At 41.5% G+C, this 20302-nt stretch overlaps 1 protein-coding gene across 1 annotated transcript in view; it reads left to right on the forward strand.

Annotated features, from left to right (window-relative positions):
- Nucleotides 1-20302, forward strand: part of DOCK1 (dedicator of cytokinesis 1) — a 373877-nt gene that overhangs the window by 315290 nt on the left and 38285 nt on the right. The window contains exons 40-43 of the mRNA XM_018561275.1: nt 6367-6456; nt 8717-8821; nt 12926-13067; nt 14762-14843. Coding sequence (XP_018416777.1) covers nt 6367-6456; nt 8717-8821; nt 12926-13067; nt 14762-14843 — 419 coding nt within the window. The remainder of the gene's footprint in view (nt 1-6366; nt 6457-8716; nt 8822-12925; nt 13068-14761; nt 14844-20302) is intronic.

The raw sequence follows: 20302 nt of genomic DNA on the forward strand, positions 1-20302 counted from the left end.
CCACAAGGCCAACTGAGGCTCGGCCTTGGGGCAGCAGGGGTGTTAAATTCCTATCTCCCGAGGCCCTGGACATGCAGTTCCGGGCAGCGGGCGGGTAGTGGTTTTCTGCGTTTAGCCCTGCTTTGGGCAAGCAGGGCTAAATGTACAGCCGGGAAGCTGCTGCTTTTTTTATACAAGTGATCTCTGTGATGTCGTCGGGATCACTTGTATGCGGCCTGCATACAGGGGGGCGCATTAAGGAAACTGGCCTTGGGGCAGCAGAGAGAGTAAATCCGGTACAAAACACAAAAAATCCCCCAGCTCACCTGCCAGCTAGCCTGCAACAAAACAAATTACCCTGTCAACAGTATGCGTTCAAAACAGAGGTTTTAGTTGCACAAACTTTTGGCCAAAAATATGTAAAAGCCACACCGCCGCGCCAAGGCACCTCTGCAAAGTGTGGTCCTAACTCTATCTATACGAGTCTCCAAGTGTGAGCATACTAATGCAGTCGATAAATTGCATGCAGGTGTGCCAGGAGGGAGTAAATCCGGCCCTGCACATACCTGAAGGAAAAAAACAGTTGTCATTTATGTTAAATACTTATATTTTATTGCTTCTCCTTGTAACTTGCAATGTATAAAATATGGAGGTTTCAGAACCATGTAAAGCCTGATGAAGGGATCTAAGGAATCCCGACTTACAGCTTTAATAACTTGTTAGCCAACAAATTGTTTCACTTAAACTTCCTCCTAAAGATGCTCCCTAGCCTTCTTTAAAATGTATGTTATCAATGAAGCACATCCGGTCTTCCGCGGCCCTCATACCCACTTTATTTAAAGTTAGATGGGCAGGCTTGCACAGACATGGAGAATAATGGTTTAGTTGACGTGTTCTCAGGACAACTGTGTTCGCAAGGACATGAGTACAAGCTTCAGAGTAAGCTGAAGCTAAGCACTGCATTGTGAGGGCAGGAAGTACATTTTCACTAAGATATCAAGGTATTTTGGGGCATTTACTATACAAGTGAAAACCAGTTTAAAATCATAACATATGTAAGTACCAGACTATATCATGAATAAAGTATTGTACAGCTTTCAGACTTCAGAACATGAACATCACAATAAACGCTCAAAATATGTGTTTTTACAAAAACACATTCTAGCTTTCTTTTAATGCACAATAACCAAATGCATAAATGTGATCTGCTCATGCTGAAGTGTGTTTTTGTGGAAGAATTGAATTTTAGATGATTTTGAAAACACATGAAAATGTTTTGCATAAAGAAGCACTTACAAGGTTGCACATTTACGGTCTAAGTCTAAAAACTAAGACAATAAATGTTTGTATTTTCTAAAGGGCCCTGGGGGAAAGAAAAACAGTTTTACCTCAATATTTAAATGGCCTTGGAAGGGTGGATGTGAGTCTTTAAATCCTGACTTATGCTGCTTCTGAACCAGACACCTCTGGGCTTGGTGGATCTCTGATCAGGATTTGGTGGCAGCTTCAGCCACGCATTAGGTTATTGGTGCTCTTCAAGAGAGATTACGTGATTAAAACATGTTAAGGATTCTGACCCAGAGCTCTGGCTCATGGTCACCACTTTAGTTTTTTAGTGTAATCATTGGAAAGGTTTATGGCAGAAGCCCTTTGCTTGATGAAGAACTCTGTATTATATTATACAGAGAAAGATTACATCTAAGTAATGCTTCATGATGACATCCAGTAGGTCTATCAAGACATCTTTCAATGGAGAGAAATCACACGCCTGCCTAGTAATTCTTTTTTGTAATTCACATAATTCCAGAACCATTTGTATAATTGTAGTGCATTTTCTTTAATGGGATGTATAGTAGCATTGTATATATTTTCTTTAATATGGTCAGAACTGAAGATTACAAATTCTCTTGACAAGTAAATATGCATATGGGTAGTTTTTTATACTTTTCATATGCTGTCATCCTATAGAGCTCTTGGCTACTTTGTACTTGTTTTCTGGTTACACCTTGCCTAGTAAAGGGTAAGGTAGCTTTTCCCCTGTGTTCTCTATTTAGAAAATGTCATAGTGCTGTGGGAATCCTCTGTATAAATAAAATTAACGCAAATTTGACCCAAAACCATTATGGCTTCATTTTAAAGGCACACTCCAGTCGGAAAGATATGTTTTTCCTCTTTTATTTCATTTGGTGCATCGTTGCCATGCAAATTTCCTCTTTTAAATTACTACCTAATATTCAAGGAATACCTAATCCCAGACATGAGATTCAGCAGGCTTGGGACTCCCCTGACCTTCTTCAGGTCATGCATGCTGAATATTGAGATCCAATATTCGGGCTCCTCCTCTACCCCCACAGGAAGCATTACAGGCTGTATTTTATTACAGGTATTTATATAGCGCCCACCATTTACGCAGCGCTTTACATAGTGTACATTCACATCAGTCACTGCCCCTTAAGGAGCTTACAATCTAAGGTCCATATCTCACATGCATACATACCAGGGCCAATTAACCTAAAAGCATGCCTTTGGAGTGTGGGAGGAAACCAGAGTACCCGGAGGAAACCTACACAAGCACAGGGAGAACATGCAAACTCCTTTGCAGATAGTGACCTGGTCTGGATTAGAACCGGGGACCCCCCAGTGCTGCAAGGCAGAAGTGTTACCAGCAAGAGGCTACAGACCTGCTTGCAGGTACTCAAAAGGTCTGTTGCAGCAAGAGATTAAGGAAAAGCATGTGTAAGCCACCCACCAATTAAAATTTGATATTCTGGAAACATCTCATCCAAAATAGGCATTGCTGACTACTCTCATTCATTAATGAACACCCATGATCTTTCAGAAAAATGTACAGTATGTAAACTCCTCCACCTTGCATATAGTCTACATAAAATATGGCAGGCAGAGAACTGTAGTTCTGAAGTTGGAGTGTTGCACAGAATAGCTGCAATCTTATCCTGAGGCCATTTGAAAGACCTATTTAGCCCAACAGCAAATGAAAAAAATTGTATACATGATGGATATCTGACTTTAACACAGTTACAGTATTAGCTTGGTTTATTTAGCAATTAATTAAATGATTCTACTTCCTTGGCGTTTAACAGAGATGCAGCACAAGCAGGGATACTTCAGGTAATGTTACCTGTTTTCATCTTCCGGCACTGGGTCTGACATTTGTCTGCTGTGCAAAATATTGGAATCCTCTGGGTCTCTGATCATGCTTACACAGATAGCGTGAGTGCCACACAACATTACAGGACATGAATGATTGATGGCTACAATCCCCTGCGGCAATAAAAGAGAATTTACAACTCTTTGCAAAGCAGTCGGGTTACTTCGGTAACTTGACACTTTGACTGTTCTCATTACATTATATCCACCTGAAAAGTAAATGTAAAGATTGATATATCTGTTGAAGTTTCCTTGAAATGATGTGTAGTCTTCATGGCCTTTTGTCTCTGTCTTCTCCCACGTACTCTTCTGCAGCATTTCGTTTTCTTGGCAAGCACAAGACATACAGATTTTCTTCTTTTATTTAACTGACATGGTCTTATTTAAAGTGAAATTCCAGGAAAACAAACACATAGTTGAAATACATGTGTTGTTCGCATTTTATCTTCCCAGAGGAGTTCAGATTCTCTTCAGTCACCCTTGTGATTCACATACCTCTGCTGCAGCATAGCCAGGAGGATCACAGCTATTTATGGTTTAGCTTTACAGCTTCATCTTTCCTTTTATTGGTGTAACAGGTATTGAGCGGGGTCAAGTGAGATGACCCCTACCTTGCAGCCATTACATTCTTACACTATTGTAGCATTTAAGTGTCCTTAAATCTTTAGTGCTTCCACCTAGAAGGGTAAGAGACTACCTCCCAGAAATACCTAGCCTCATAGGTGTATCACATACATACTCTTGCATCTATGAAGAAATGCATGTTCAGACTTTAATGCAGTTTTCAGTGCTTGACTTAAACTTGGTGATAGGACAAGAGGACAAAGGACATAGAATACCCAAAACTCACACAGGTCTCCTACAGCTCCTTGGCTAGCCGTCGCTGTGTGGGTCGCAACCTCCAGAAGCACCACACACAACCTCTTCTGATGGACATAGTCCCATAAAAGAGGCTAGAGTGCAACTTGTTAGGCACACATGCTCCGTCTTAAACAGTGCAGCAATATCCTCTAGACCCTGGCTCTAGTTCTGGGGCCTCAAAACTTGGCACACAGCCTTCTTAAACAAAGGGATGATACCCACTAGTCCCAGGCTCCAGCCCTGGTGCCTAAAACCAGACACACAGCCTTCTTTAGCGAACACCCATTCCTCAGCAGGGGAAGTGCTGCAGGGCCTCCCTCCCTATCTAGGGGAGACTAACATGACTAGGGCTGCAAACAAACTCCTTTTCCCAACGAGGGAGGAGGGGAAAAAAGGACCCTACCAGAAAATTGCACCCCTGATTTATTAAAGCTGGGTGCAACCGACTGATGACAAGATTGACCAGCTATCAAACCAAACTGGAATCTTTGTATCCACCCTGACAGAGGACTCTGGAGTTTCCTTAACCGAGTACCCAGCAGGTGATATCATATAGATTATCCTTTAGAGAAATGATCTGCAAGACAAAGCTACAAAAGTAAACCAAAATGCAGTGAGGCTGCTGGGGAACACATCCCTACATTGGACAGAGGTGATGATGCTAATTCATAGTCCGAGTTGGTGCAAGGAGCTACAATCCTTAGATGGGTGTTAGTGTCCCTCTCTGCCTGGCTGTGCATAGAAGACTGACTAAACAGCACTACTTATCCTTTGCTAGGTGTAAAGCTCACATTATACAGTATGAATTTAATCTGTATTTTTTTTCTATGGTTCCTCTTGGCCCAACTACTGCAACCATTATCTGATTAGCCTTACTCAGTATTGGATTATTTTTTTTGTGCATAATGGAGAATGCCGCAGTGTCTACACCCTAGTTGAGAGGAACTGTAGCACGGACCTCTTTTTAGAAATCTTAGCACAATTTTGGGGAGCAACATTTTGAGGGATCCATATTGAACCAAAAAGTCCCATGTAATATTTGTTCCAATACTGCTGTACATAAATTAACTAAGAAAAGTATAGACATAGGTTTGTTGCTGTTTAGCCAGCTTTTTTGGACTTTATGTGAGGTGGAATTAATCTATTGTGGATTTATGCTAAAACTCTAAACACTGTAAATTTACTCCACAATGTAATGCCTGTAAGTTGTATGCTCACCCATAATCAAGAAGACTTCAGCTTAGAACTATACCCTCACAGAAATTTGGGCTGGAGAGGAAAATAAATATTTTTAAAGGTATGATTCTTCCCCTTTATCATAATTTAACAGTAGAAGGCCTCTTTTGAGCTTTACCTCACATAAAAGGTGCACCTGTCATGTCCTCCTAAAATTGTTAGTTGCCTGGCCATCTGGTTCAAGGTCTGGCTAGTTGTCTTTGTGTCTGGTTCAAGGTCAGCAATTCACAAAGCATTGAAGCCAAAGCATGACAGTCAGCATTTTCAAGAGATAAGGTCAGCAGTCCAGCCTCCATAATTCCCTCATGACAGGTGCACATTAAAGGCCCAATCAGTTTTGGGCAGTATAGAGCAGAATAATTGCACACAGCTCATAAAAATATTCACTAACCCAGCAATGTGTCACCGATCCTTTTCCAGGTTGAATATCTATTGTTGTTCAAACTACTTGCTGTGAGTGCAGAGAGCCATGGTTCTTCCCCACCACCCTGGACTCACTGGAGAATGCTGTGGAGAGGGGTACTACATCATTATGTGGCACCACTATGGTTGCCACCTGTCCAGGATTCACCCGGACAGTCCTGGTTTTGAATGCTGTGTCCGGATTTCATGGCAGCTGAAACCTGGACACAAGATGTCATGCAGATAGGGGCAACCAAAATTAAGATAGGGGCTACAGGCCCCCCACTGAAATGGCAACCCTAGGCACCACTCCCTGCTGCATTTAGGATACTACCTTCTCCAGAGGAAGGGCAGACCTGTAAACAGTACTGGACCGAACTGAAGACACTTGGAGAGTCCAATATTATTATCATTATTATGTTTCTTTTTTGGAAAAAGTGTCTTGTGTCCTGCACATAGTATCCATATAGTATTAAATCCAGTGTAGTGAGTGTTTGTCCTGATCCAAGCTCACATTTTTCTCTACTGAATCTTGTCCATCAATGTAAATTGAACACCACTTAGACAAAATCTTTACACGCCTCTCTCAGCACAGTCTACGAGGAAACAGAGCCGAGCTTCAAATAGTTTGCCTTCTTTTTGAGAATGCAAAATATAAATGTGTCTTGCTTTTTATTTCATACATGAGGTTTTCCTTTGTATTATATATTGTCTGAACAGATGTGGGAGGAAGCCATCACCCTCGGCAAAGAGCTGGCTGAGCAATATGAGAATGAGATGTTTGACTATGAACAGCTGAGTGAACTGCTGGTGAGTTTTCTTCGTGGCATTGATGGCCACAGTTTTTGTTGCTGTTATTGTTAGAGTTCCGAGTATGTTTTGATGAAACATTTTATTTAAAGTGTGATTATAGCAGAATATTCTTTTTGTATATGTTCAATGCTTCTATAAAATGTTTTTATAATTTTATCCAGAAGACTTGGCTGATGATAGCTTAAGTGCATATATAACGCTCTTTGGGTTAAAAGTAGAGCCCCCTTTGAGGATCACTAAAAAGGGCTACAAATTTTGCCAGGATCAACAGGTATTTTTCTGTACAGCATGATATGCTATTTTTTTTAATTTTAAGACATCATGAAAAGTCCTTTATCTCACAGAAATCTTGCATGAATCATGGTGGAAATAAAAGGGCCAGAATGCATTGTATAGCAATACCCATAGGAGCCTTACCTGAGATTTAGTGTTGCATATACAGGTGAAGCTCGAATAATTAGAATATCGTGCAAAGTTCATTTATTTCACTAATGCAACTTAAAAGGTGAAACTAATATATGAGAGAGACTCATTACATGCAAAGCAAGATAATTCAAGCCGTGATTTGTCATAATTGTGATGATTATGGCTTACAGCTCATGAAAACCCCAAGAACCCCAAATCCACAACCTCAAAAAAGTAGAATATTACATGCAATCAATAAAACAAGGATTGTACATAGAACAATATCGGACCTCTGAAAAGTACAAGCATGCATATGTACTCAGTACTTGGTTTGGGCCCCTTTTGCAGCAATTACTGCAATTACTTTTTCACGATATTCTAATCGAGTTTCACCTGTATATATTAAAATGCTGGTGATAATGTTAAAGCTGTGGCATGTTGATTAAGGGTTGCTACAGATGAATACAACATGTGCTTCAACTACCACTTTCAGTGGCCTCAGTAGGCATTCTGTGAGTTTGTTTTGAAAAAATTCCTCTGTGCCCTAAAGCAGAGTAACAGAAATTCAGTGAAAGGGCTTTATCTGATTCTTATTAGACCATTTAATGTATTGTTAATTTGTTTTTTTACAAACTGTCTCACACACACACACACACACACACACACACACACACACACACACACACACACCTTACTACTCTCTCTCTTTAGCTCAATGACTATGGATCAGCATATGTATACAATTAGCAAAGTCAGAACTTCTGATCTGCATACCAGATTGGACCAGAAAGTACTGATGACTGCCAAATTACTAACATTTTCAGAAAGTGGCCACCACTGATTAGGGATCTCTGCAACAGAAGAGCCTTTATAGTTGCTACTCCAGCAGCCTGTTGTCTCCTATATGTCCTGTATTCCAGCCCTTCAGCCTCCATAAGCTTCTTCAAGATTTATCACTATTGGGAATGTCGGTTGTCTGTGGTTCCTTCCCTGACCCCTATGTGACTGCTGAGCCTTGGGGGTTGATTTACTAACCTTATAAACACACCACGAACATGTATACACCTCTGTAGTGTGTTCCCTCCCAGCATGATCTATGGGTGGAATCTAAACACCTTTGTAGTGTGTACACACCCAGCAGGTGTGTTGTGCAAAGCCTTGCATGAATTGCAAGGTGATGTTGTGTAAATTAGCTCTATGTTGTGTTGCTTGCGTTGATGAATGCAGGAATGTAAATGCATGAGCTAACCATTTTTGTCTAAACTGTGAAGCAGCATTATATATGCATCATGTGCATGATTTTTCCATATATGGCATAAGTGGAAATATGCTTTTAGAGACTTTTTGGTTGATAAATACGTTTTGCTGTGTGAAAATCACACGCACCTGGTGCGTGCGTGTGTTTAGGTTAGTAAATCACCCCCTTGTAGTTACTTAGGGGATAGAGGCAGAAAACATGGTGCTGTAACAGAGGGAAGGTAGGAGACATGGGCTGCTGGAAAGGTGAGTATAAATGCTTATCTATTGCAGGGGTCTGCAATATCCACATTTCATTTCAACCCAACAGGGTCTCTTAAATGAATGTCTTTTATATCTGCCCTCAGTCCATGTGCACCACTTGCTCTTGGATGGAGATTCGGATGGGACCTGTTATTAAAATGTTTACTCAGATTGTACCTTCAGAAAGGCTTCCACACCGCTAAAGCAATACATTATTGGCATCATAGCAGTTAATAAAGGAGCCTGTTCTCATAACACAGCTTCTTCCAGCAACAACCGCCTCAACACAATGTGCTTATTAATCTTCATAATGGATTCTCCAACTTTCATTTTTCTTCTCTCCCTCTTCCAGAAAAAGCAAGCCCAGTTCTTTGAAAACATTGTGAAAGTCATTCGGCCAAAGCCTGATTACTTTGCAGTTGGATATTATGGACAGGGGTTTCCAACATTTCTTAGGGTAAGTAAAAATAAATACCAAAATTCAATGGTCAAACTGAGCTGATATTAAAGAAATAAAAAGTTCAAAATACAGAAGTCCATCTTCAGGTAAATTTGCTTAGGTGGAACCGGGTGTCCGGACATTCATGGAACTAAAAACTGGTTAAACAAAAAGCAAGACAAGATTTTATTGTAAGGTGGTGGTTGTCACTGAAAAATGAACAGCCTTCAATATCTAGGGTCAGGTCACTGCATGATTACTGCATTTATTATTTATCCAAAGAAAATTCCCATTGATATGTTCATAAATATTGCACATGTGTGGAATCATTTTCTTTTCTTTCTTGAATAAAACATTTAACTATTAAAAGCCTCTTTTTCTCATAATGTATCTTATCTCCTCCACAACTTGATGTTTTTTTCTGCTCTTTGCGTTAAATACAGTAAACCCAGTGATAGAGGAAGCTAATAATTGATACAAATTGCAACTGTCCCTGTAAAATTGAAGGTCGGTTCAGCCTTCTGAGCTTCTCTATTTTGGGAAAAGATGGGCACAATCTAAGGAACAGAAAGAAAGGCTGTGCATATAACTTGCTTTTCTGGATCTACTGATTGTTTTGACACATACTTTTGTCTTTTTCCTCTTGGATGATACAAAGAGCAGCGCTGACATATTGACATCAGCACCACCTTCTGCTTCAATACACTTTAAGTGCGGGGTGCTGTGCTCAGGTGGCTGGGGAATGACACCCTGCAATCAGTCTTTCCTCGCTCTTCCGGGTTGAGTGATGCTGGATGTCACTCATCCCAGAGGACATCTTGTGGTGGAGAAAAGGTACTGTGGGGGACAGTTTAGGATTGAAGGTTCTTTTTTTAATGAAAACATTCAGGGGTTGAGCATATTAAAAAAGAAAAAAAAGTTGGGGTTTAAAGCTTGTTATAAGTAAACTTTATTGTAATTTATATTTAGTGTCTCTTTTAAAGATGCAGTTTAGTGTCTCTGTAAAGAGTTTGCATCTCTGTATCTTAATTATCATAACATGAACTTGCCACAATAGATGTGTGGTGTTTGCTGACTTGTTTCAGAAGTCACAAGTTTGCTAGCTGTCACCTTTACCATTTAGTAGGTCACTATAAGCCTTATAATAGGCAGTTAGTGATTCTAAACCCCCTGTCCTGCGTGCTTGTTCTAGATCAGTGACACCATAAGCAGTGAAGCCAAAGGATAAGGCTAACAGCCAGGTAATTTCTGGTTGGCTATGGCAGAGGCCATACGTAATAATAATTTTTTAAAAATATTTTGTATGTAATAAACATCTTTATTTTGATATTTAGCAGCCCTTTAAAGAGAGCGTGTCTTAGTAATCCATTAATCAGCTTTTTCACTGTAAAACAAAATTGCATTGTGCTATGAATTGATTTGTGGAATTGCAGTGAATGGCCAGGAATCTCTGCAGCTTCAGGAAGCATCCTGCCACTAGCTACCTGGCCTTCATAGAAATTCAATCCGTAGGCCCAACAAGCTCTTCTGCAGCTTAGACACATAACGTGTGTGTTAGAGGAGTGAATGATGCCGGCCGGGAATTGCATTTAGGACGTCTTTATTAATCCAGGCCTGATTTTCCTTCACAATCCGATGGGTCTGCATGTGTGTGTGGCGGAACGCATTTAGAATGTTTCACAAATCATTGCGCAAGGGGTCGTTTTGTCACTACCGTACATTAGCCGAGGAGCGGTAATGTTTGATTGCCTCTGTAATGCATTGCTGACAAAGATTTTTATTTTAAAACAAGCTTCCTCTGCCTCCTGCTTTCAATTTGTCTTTGGCACCCTTGTCAATAATTTACTTTTTGTGCATTTACCTTATATAACTCACTGGATGGGTTTTTTTTTTTTATTGTGTGTACGAAAGCTGCAATAAGTTAAAATTTGTACAGAAGTAGGTCAGCAAAAGTAGGAATCCATTGCCTGCTGGCAATCTTATTAAATACGTTAATACCCTGTTTTATTTCTGCCAGGATTGCCACTAATATTGAGCTGCAAACATTAAATAAAGGTCACATGGGCAAGGCATGTTTGTGTCTGCTGGCTGTTTGTATTAGCACAGTATTTAGATTGCCAGATTAAAAAAAAAAAAAATCTGTCTTCTGCTCTTAAAGGAACACTCCCTTCAGCATGCCAAATGTAGCCTTACAAATGCAAAGAAGTAACACTGCTTTTCATGGAGGCCAAGCTGTAGTGCAGTGGTTCACCCTTTTTTCTTTTGTTGGTTATTTGGTCAATATGGTTGGCTTTCCAGTTTGTAGTAAAACAGTGTAGTGGGGGATCCCCAATCCGGGAAACCGAGATGATCCAAACCCCAAGCCTCTAAATTGAACACACAATATCTAGTATATATTCCCAAAGAGTGTTAAACCCCAAATATATGATAATATATTTCCAGTTTGTAATTGGGGGCAGGATCCTAAAAATAAAAACCCAATTCATGCATGTTATTGCTGTCACTCACATACAGAAAGCATCAAAATGTGTCAATGCTAAGACATTTCAGCCACATTCAGCCAAGAGATGGACAGTCACTCCAAATGAGGGACATTTGAGAGCTTATGGGTTCATGCCCACTTTGGAAGGTTGAGTCTGATTGTAAGTGTCAAGTAGAGAAAGAGGATTTTACACAACACAGGCTTTACACAGCAGACCCACCAACACATGAGAAGTGGACTACATAGAGCACACATTAGATTGAACTGGTTGGAGTTTGATTTAGCACAGTGGCATATTTTGCTAGAAAGCATTAGAAGTTCATCCTTTGGTGTTACTTGTTCTCTGGGTTTGCTTTAGAAATGTTTAGTGATGACAATCTACAAACTCATACTTCTAGATAATTGCCAGCTTTGTATTCTTTACCTACCCTATTTTGTGTTTCTTTCCCAGTCTGACAGTGGCCATGTTTACTAAGGGCAGATTACTAGCTCTCCTTTTACTTCCTGGATTTCTGGCACACGTGACTAGATATGTGACCATGCACATTATCTCAGGAAAGGAAATGCCTTTCCCTGAGATCTTGTGAGATTACAGATGAGATTTCCTGGCAATGCTCTGCTGATAAGGCAATCCCAGTGTGCATTGATTTGGCAAACTGAAGTCATTTTGCATTTCAAATCAGGAAGTGAATGCTCTGCAAGTGTCAATATTTCAAAATCACAGCAGTTTACACCTGACATGTCTATGTTATTATTAATCATCATACATAGAGGGATGCATTGGTAGAATTTGATTTTAGAGTGTAAAGGTCTGCTTTAGATAAACACAGCCTTCATTCAGTTCTTTACTTGATCCAGCCCAGGTTTTCCCAAACATCTTATGAGTGTTTGAAGAATAACCGTGCGTACATACAATTAGCCTTTAATTTATATATAATTATCTTTTAATTTACTTTCATACTATCATCCTTTAATTTAATTCCCCTTCAGCACTCCCCTACAAACTCTTACTCACCTTTGCATGCTCCTGCCAGATCCACTCTACAGCTCTCGGGAGCGTGGAAAAATCCCATTCGTTCCTATGGAGAGGCTGTCTATCGTTGAGATGTATTAGAGACATCCTCTCCATAGAAATGAATAGGATCTTTCCACATGAGTGCAGTAATACCTGCTGGGAAAGTTTGCTGCGGAGCTTCCAGTTACAGGATGGCTAAATCTAATAAGAGGCTCATAGCATTAACTGGTCCATGGAATTCTGGGAGATTCTCATGGTTTACTTCCCACACTTTCATTGCTAAATCATAATCATAGTAATCAGCCAATAAGAGCGAGGGAATTTATATATGGATGTGAAATAACAAACGCATAAACCCACCGCTGCCACTCTTCATCAGAAAGGGAAACAAAGCCATTTAATAAGACATCTTTCGCAGTTACACATCACAACACCCTTGAATAATTACATAATACTAAAGAAAATGGCACTTTTGTTTCAACAAATTCTTTTGAAAGGCACTTTGATTCATGAGGCCCAGTGTTATTAAATTAGGGCCTTCAGAATTGTAGCAAAAAATTATGTTTAATTTTGTTGGGTTCTGTGATCTGCACACTTAAATCTGTTTTTTCCTTCTATTCCACAGAACAAAGTGTTCATCTACAGAGGAAAAGAGTACGAGCGACGGGAAGACTTTGAGGCTCGGCTGCTAACCCAGTTTCCCAATGCGGAAAAGATGAAGACGACTTCTGCACCAGGAGATGACATCAAGAACTCTACTGGACAGTGTATCCTTGATTATGAAGGATCATGGCTTCTACTGAATATGGAACGACATAATACAGTAACCCATAGCCACCAATCAGATATCCAAATGTATTCTCCCAATAAGGATCAAAGGAGTGGAATATGATTGATAGCTACAAGATACTGTATTATATAGCTCTGTGCTTGTTGTTATTGTATACACCAGTTTGTATGTGGAACACGGGGGGAAAAGGACCAGTGTAAGCTTTGTTTTAGCAATAATGAGGCATTGTAGGTGTTAACAGCGGATGTGTGAAAATCAGTACTGCTCATTTTTATTAGCAGCGGCTTTTCAATATGTGGAGAAAAATCTCTTCAGCTGGTGACGAATGTTCCTTTTGGATTATGGTGAGAAGAGAAAGCCATTTGCTGCTCTGAAGTGACATTCTGCCCCTTATTGTAGCTTACCTGTGAATTTATCAGTGCATTATGCAGGTACAATCGTGAACAGAAGAGCATGATGGTTAACAAAGGGGAGGAGAGCTAATGGAGAGATGGCTAATGTAAAACACATTTTTATAACCCGTTGTTAACACAAACACCACAGTCACATTATATTTTATTTGTTCATATCTATCACTAAATGTTTAAATGAAGTAACTAATATTTATACACTGAGTGACCAGATTATTATGACCACCTGACGTTTGTAGGCTAATTAGCTATAATTTTGCTCTGAAGTTATCATTTTTTTAAATGTAACTCTATCCAAAACTGATGATTACTGAGTGGTGCCCAGGCTTTTTGGTTGGTCCAAGCACTGAATGATTTGCCAGGTTGACATCACCTTTAGGTCACCCAGTGGTATTTTTCTATTGTTTCTCCTACAGGTACTTTGTTAGCTTGACAGCTTTTCTTAAAATTCATCAGCAGGTACAAGCCTTGCTTCCTGAGCTGTCTGTAAGCTATTCGCCGCTTGTTGTGTGGGGGGTAGGGGGTGTGCTTGCAGGGTTTGATAACTGGGGGGGTTGTTGTTGTGCTGATTTGTCTTTGTGAGGGGGGTGGACGCAGCTCTCACTGGCTCTGCCAGCTCACTGACATCACCGAGAGCTTGGCGGGACGCAGTCCAGAGTGTCCCGCTCTGGCAGCCAGGGAAGTCAGTGAGCTGGGCAGAAAGCCACATAGAGCATCACAGGTTGCTAAGAGCTCTTGGCACCTACATCTATACTTAAAATGCATTATATCTTTTATATCGAAAACCTAACTTTTTTTTAGCTTTGGATAAAGAAGGAAATGGTTAAACACCCCATGTCAGTTTTTTTTTTAATGCTTTTTGTTTTTTGGGAGAATTTTTTTTTCATTCATTCATTTGTCCTGTCCCAAGACACAAAAGGAAGCGAGACGTGATTTCTGCAAAGTAAGGAAATCTTTTCTTGGACAGCTGTCACTGGAACAGGTGCCCCTATTGGCATATTTACCCTCTGTTTCTGTTCCAGTGTAAACGATAAGTTTTGGATTTTTTTCTCACTTTAAGTCCTGGTGACAATGGTCATTAGGAGAAATGGAGAGGGTAAATCTCCCCAGTGTGAACAAAGACAACAATAATAACTTGACCAGGGGTAATAGCCTCTTCTTTGATCATCCAAGATGAACTAAAACATTTTGGCTTTAGATACATTTACATCAAAAATGGAAAATATTTTCTGAGCGTTTTCCTTTACTTTCTGATGATCAGATATTCAGTGTTTCACAGTGAAGCCGCTGCTTGAATTGCCCCCGAAGTTTAAGAATAAGCATGTCTCTGAGCAGATACTAAGGTAGATCTGGAGTTCAGGTGGCTTTTACAGCTTGCACATTTCATTGCACCGTTTTTTTTTCTTTTTCTTTTCTTTTCTTTTATAATTTCCTTGCAGAAATCAATAAATGGCATTAGTAGGATGACGTTGCAAAAAGAAAACATTCATGATTATTTAACTGTTCCACATTTTGTCAGCAAAGCTTATATTTGTCGAGTGAATTTACATGATTCCTCTTTGTGATCATGCAGTAATCCCCAGGAGGGTTGAAATTGTGCAGCAGATGCAGAAGAGTCGTTACATAATAGTGAGTCAGTGCTGGCTCACCCATGAAGATGTGTGTTTTCTGTTAGTGTGTAGAGGGAGGGAGGCAGTGTACCCCCCTAGGGACACACAGCGGCATACCATCGTAGTACGTCAGAATCCTGTGCTCTGGCACTGGGAACATAAGCTATAAACCATGGTCCTGAAAAAAAAATAAACTGTATTTTGTAAAGCCCTATAGAAAAAGTATTGTAATGCACCTACATAGAACCCAGAATTCATATAAAAAGCAGCATATTATGAAAATGAGGAGCTGCTGAGATCATAGAATATTTTTTAAAAATTTCATTGCAGTGGAAAGAAAATTTGTAGTTCAGGAATTGACACTGTGGAAAGTTTTGGGTCAGTGCCCAGCCCCTCCACTACATCATCCTGACTGACAGCATGGCTTAGAGAGCAAAAAGGGAAGTTTATATTCCATCATGGGAGCGGATTGTTTTTTTCATTTGATCTGCCTAAACCCAACTGAGCCTTCAGTTTAAAGGAGAACTATGGGGTTAAGGCTTTTCCCCATAGTTCTCCTTAGGGTAACGGGAGGACACAAACTAGCGTCCTCCCGTCACCCTAAGCTCAGTATACCACGGGCTACAGCTCGCGGTATACCGAGACACCACAGCTGAAGCGGATGCCGACAATTATGTCTGGATCTGTACAGCTGTGTGAGTGACAGCTGGCTCTGCCTATGTAGAGGCAGAGCCAGCTGTACCCGCCCCCTCCCCCGTCCGTTCCGCCAGTCAGCGCTGGAGGATCGGAGCGGGGAGGGGGGAATCCAGTCCCTCCCCTGTCACGGCACAGAGCCGTGACAGGATCGAGAAGTGAGCGAACACCGGTATGGGGGAGGGGGAGGCTCATCTACGGTCTGAAATAGAAATAGCTGGGAGGGAGGGCAATGTAGTCGTGATGGGCGACTTCAATTACCCGGACATAAATTGGGCAAATGGAACCTCAAGTTCAACAAAGGCGGGCCGATTTCTGAACATGTTGCGTGACAATTTCATGGACCAGATGGTGGAGGTCCCAACTAGGAAAAATGCCATCCCAGATTTAATCATTACTAATAAATCGGAGTTAATTGAGGATATTGTTATTGGGGAGACACTGGGAAATAGTGATTGCAATGTGATTACTTTCTATATTGGATAGAGGAAAGGGAAGCGGGCTGGTAAGACAAGAACCCTTAATTTCAGAAGGGCTAACTTTGATAAACTGTGCCACCTAGTGGGGGACATCAAGTGGGAAAATGTATTTCACGAACTGAACTCAGACCAAAAGTGGGAATGTTTTAAAAACACCATACATATTGCCATTGCCAAATGCATACCGTTGGGTAATAAAAGTAAAAGATCACAAACAAAACCTGTATGGCTTAATAAAACTGTAAAGCATCACATAAAGGAAAAGCAAGTGGCATTTATAAATTATAAGATGGAGGCGACGGCATTGTCGTTCGTTAACTACAAAGAATGTAATAAAAGATGCAAACTAGCAATACGGGCAGCTAAAATAGAGTGCGAAAAGCAGATTGCCACAATATTTAAACAGTAAAAAGGGGAGAAAGGAGCATATAGGCCCCATAAAGGACAAAAATGGGAAGTTGGTCACAAACGACAAGGAGAGGGCCGAAGTGCTGAACACTTTTTTCTCCTCAGTATACACTCAGGAGGGAAACGGGTTTGACACCGATAATAAAACACATCACAAAATATAGCCAAGTGGTTGACGGAACCCGGGATACAAAAAAGACTTAGTCTACTTAATGCAAATAAAGCATTGGGACCGGACAATCTACACCCCAAGATACTTAAAGGAGAACTATGGGGTCAGTGTTTTTCCCCATAGTTCTCCTTAGGGGTAACGGGAGGACACAAACTAGCGTCCTCCCGTTACCCTAAGCTCAGTATACCGCGAGCTACAGCTCGTGGTATACTGAGATGCCGCAGCCGGATCTGATCCCGACGTAGATGACGGGATCCACCCAGCTGCGTGAGTGACAGCTGGCTCTGCCTATCTAGAGGACTGGGAATTACCGACCAGTTAGTCTTACATCGGTAGTTTGTAAACTGTTAGAGGGCATGATTAAGGACCAATTAGTAGAATTTGTGCGGGAAAATGACAAAATAAATGACAACCAGCATGGGTTTAGGAAGGACCGTTCCTGTCAGACTAACCTACTGACTTTTTACGAGGGGGTAAGTAGAGATCTGAAGGCAGGGAGGTCTGTGGATGTGGTATATCTGGATTTCGCTAAGGCTTTTGATACGGTACCTCATAAACGCTTACTATACAAGCTGAGAGCTTTGGGCATAGATGGAAGGGTGTGTACATGGATAGAGAACTGGCTAAGGGAACGGGTACAGAGAGTATCAATAAATGGCGCCCTTTCAGACTGGGATAGTGTCATTAGCGGTGTGCCTCAGGGTTCTGTGCTGGGACCCATGCTTTTCAACCTGTTTATTAACGACATCGGGGACGGAGTACACGGCGATATCTCAGTGTTCGCTGACGATACCAAAATTAGGAGGGTAGTAGAAACAGAGCAAGATAGTGTAACATTGCAGGAGGACCTGCATAAAATAGGGGAATGGGCAACTATGTGGCAGATGAGGTTTAATGTCGATAAATGCAAAGTTATGCACTTTGGGAGGTATAATAGGCAAATGGGTTATACAATTATGGGTATGCCGCTAGGTTGGACTTGATGGACTTATGTCTTTATTCTCTCTCAAATACTATGTTACTATGTTACTTTCCGATCTACTGAGCCGACCTGTGACAGTCTCATTGTCACAGGTCGGCTAGAACTATGAGGTAAGTGAAAATCACTCACCTCATAGTTCTCCTTTTAAATACATCTCCGGTGCATCAAAAAACAAAAGGTAGCCACAGCTTGAGTAGAAGAGTTCATCAGATGCCAGCAGCTGCAGTGTTGCTCTGTGTGGGGAAGCAATGGTCTGACTGCAGAGGTCCGACATGCCCCCGAGTCAGGCTTATAGTTCTACAGTCAACAAAGCTCATAGTCCCTGCTGATTGGAGAGCTCCGACTCTGACCCAGCAGGGGGTATGTCAGACCTCTGCAAAGAGACCACTGCTTTCACACAGCTAGGGTCCTTCTCTGCAGCGTGCTGGCAGGGGACAAGTTTTTCTGTTCAGGCCTTTGGCTGATTATAAGTAAAATAAACCATAGGACGTTGTTGAACACCGTTTGTTTTGATGCTCCTGAAATGTATTTAGCAGATTTACCCTGAAACCTCCATCGGACGTTAAATATTTACTGGGGGTGGAGTGGCCACATTAGGTTCTATATTTTTACATATTTTATTATATATTACACAAAGAAATCTAAAAGCAGCCCTGAGTTCAGGCAGGAGGTTGACCAGCCTACATGGAGTCGTTTATTCTGTCAATTCTGCTCTGACAGGTAATTACAAATGACCATTTTGACTGGTCCTCTTTAAAGTGTATGTAATGTTAATAAGATTTTATTGACGGTTTTGTAAAAACATAAAACAAAATTTCCCTTTGCATTCCCTAAATGATACATTAAATAATTAACACGGTTACACAATAATAAAACCTATATTCACAATAATAATATTTATATATTTGTATAATCAATTGCTCTTAATTATCTAGTGGCTGATTCTGCTGCATTCATTGTCTTATAATGCCTCAAAGATGGTAGGAGGGTAAACAGACAATGACAGGGGTGAAAAGGATCCTTTACTATAGTTAATGCTCTGTTGACACAATGAGTATGAAAAATGTCTTCCAAAGTAGAAGTTGACTGCCAGATTTTAAATTTTTTTTAATGTCAAAGCAAAATTAAAAAAAATGTAGTACCTCTTTGCAATGCATGCTCATTTCTTTACATTTTGTGAACCCTTTAATCACTGCACACAGAAAACTTTCTCTTGATGTGTCAGAAATTTAGTGTGCTCTCATCTTCCTGTGTGAAAAACCAACACAGTGTATTTTTGGCTCTTAATTCCTAAGCACTTGGTGTCAGCCCTGCCTACTTCATTTCAGATAAATTACAAAGAACACAGACCCATCCTCATCCATGCCCCCTTCTCCTCATCTCCGCTCTCTCTCTTCATCTCCTCTCTCTTCATCTCCTCTCTCTCTCTCTTCCTCTCCTCTCTCTCTCTCTCTCTCTCTCTCCATCTCCTCTCTCTCTCCATCTCCCCTCTCTCTCTCTCTCCATCTCCCCTCTCTCTCTCTCTCCATCTCCCCTCTCTCTCTCTCTCCATCTCCCCTCTCTCTCTCTCTCCATCTCCCCTCTCTCTCTCTCTCCATCTCCCCTCTCTCTCTCTCTCCATCTCCCCTCTCTCTCTCTCTCCATCTCCCCTCTCTCTCTCTCTCCATCTCCCCTCTCTCTCTCTCTCCATCTCCCCTCTCTCTCTCTCTTCATCTCCTCTCTCTCTCTCTTCCTCTCCTCTCTCTCTCTCTCTCTCTCTCTCCATCTCCTCTCTCTCTCCATCTCCCCTCTCTCTCTCTCTCCATCTCCCCTCTCTCTCTCTCTTCATCTCCTCTCTCTCTCCATCTCCTCTCTCTCTTCGGCTCCTCTCTCTCTCTCTCGCTCTCTCTCTCTCTCGCTCTCTCTCTCTCTCGCTCTCTCTCTCTCTCGCTCTCTCTCTCTCTCGCTCTCTCTCTCTCTCGCTCTCTCTCTCTCTCGCTCTCTCTCTCTCTCGCTCTCTCTCTCTCTCGCTCTCTCTCTCTCTCGCTCTCTCTCTCTCTCGCTCTCTCTCTCTCTCGCTCTCTCTCTCTCTCGCTCTCTCTCTCTCTCGCTCTCTCTCTCTCTCGCTCTCTCTCTCTCTCGCTCTCTCTCTCTCTCGCTCTCTCTCTCTCTCGCTCTCTCTCTCTCTCGCTCTCTCTCTCTCTCGCTCTCTCTCTCTCTCGCTCTCTCTCTCTCTCGCTCTCTCTCTCTCTCGCTCTCTCTCTCTCTCGCTCTCTCTCTCTCTCGCTCTCTCTCTCTCTCGCTCTCTCTCTCTCTCGCTCTCTCTCTCTCTCGCTCTCTCTCTCTCTCGCTCTCTCTCTCTCTCGCTCTCTCTCTCTCTCGCTCTCTCTCTCTCTCGCTCTCTCTCTCTCTCGCTCTCTCTCTCTCTCGCTCTCTCTCTCTCTCGCTCTCTCTCTCTCTCGCTCTCTCTCTCTCTCGC

This window comes from Nanorana parkeri, unplaced genomic scaffold, assembly GCF_000935625.1.
Source record: "Nanorana parkeri isolate BGI_ZX_2015 unplaced genomic scaffold, ASM93562v1 scaffold2, whole genome shotgun sequence".
In the NCBI taxonomy this organism is placed as follows: domain Eukaryota; kingdom Metazoa; phylum Chordata; class Amphibia; order Anura; family Dicroglossidae; genus Nanorana; species Nanorana parkeri.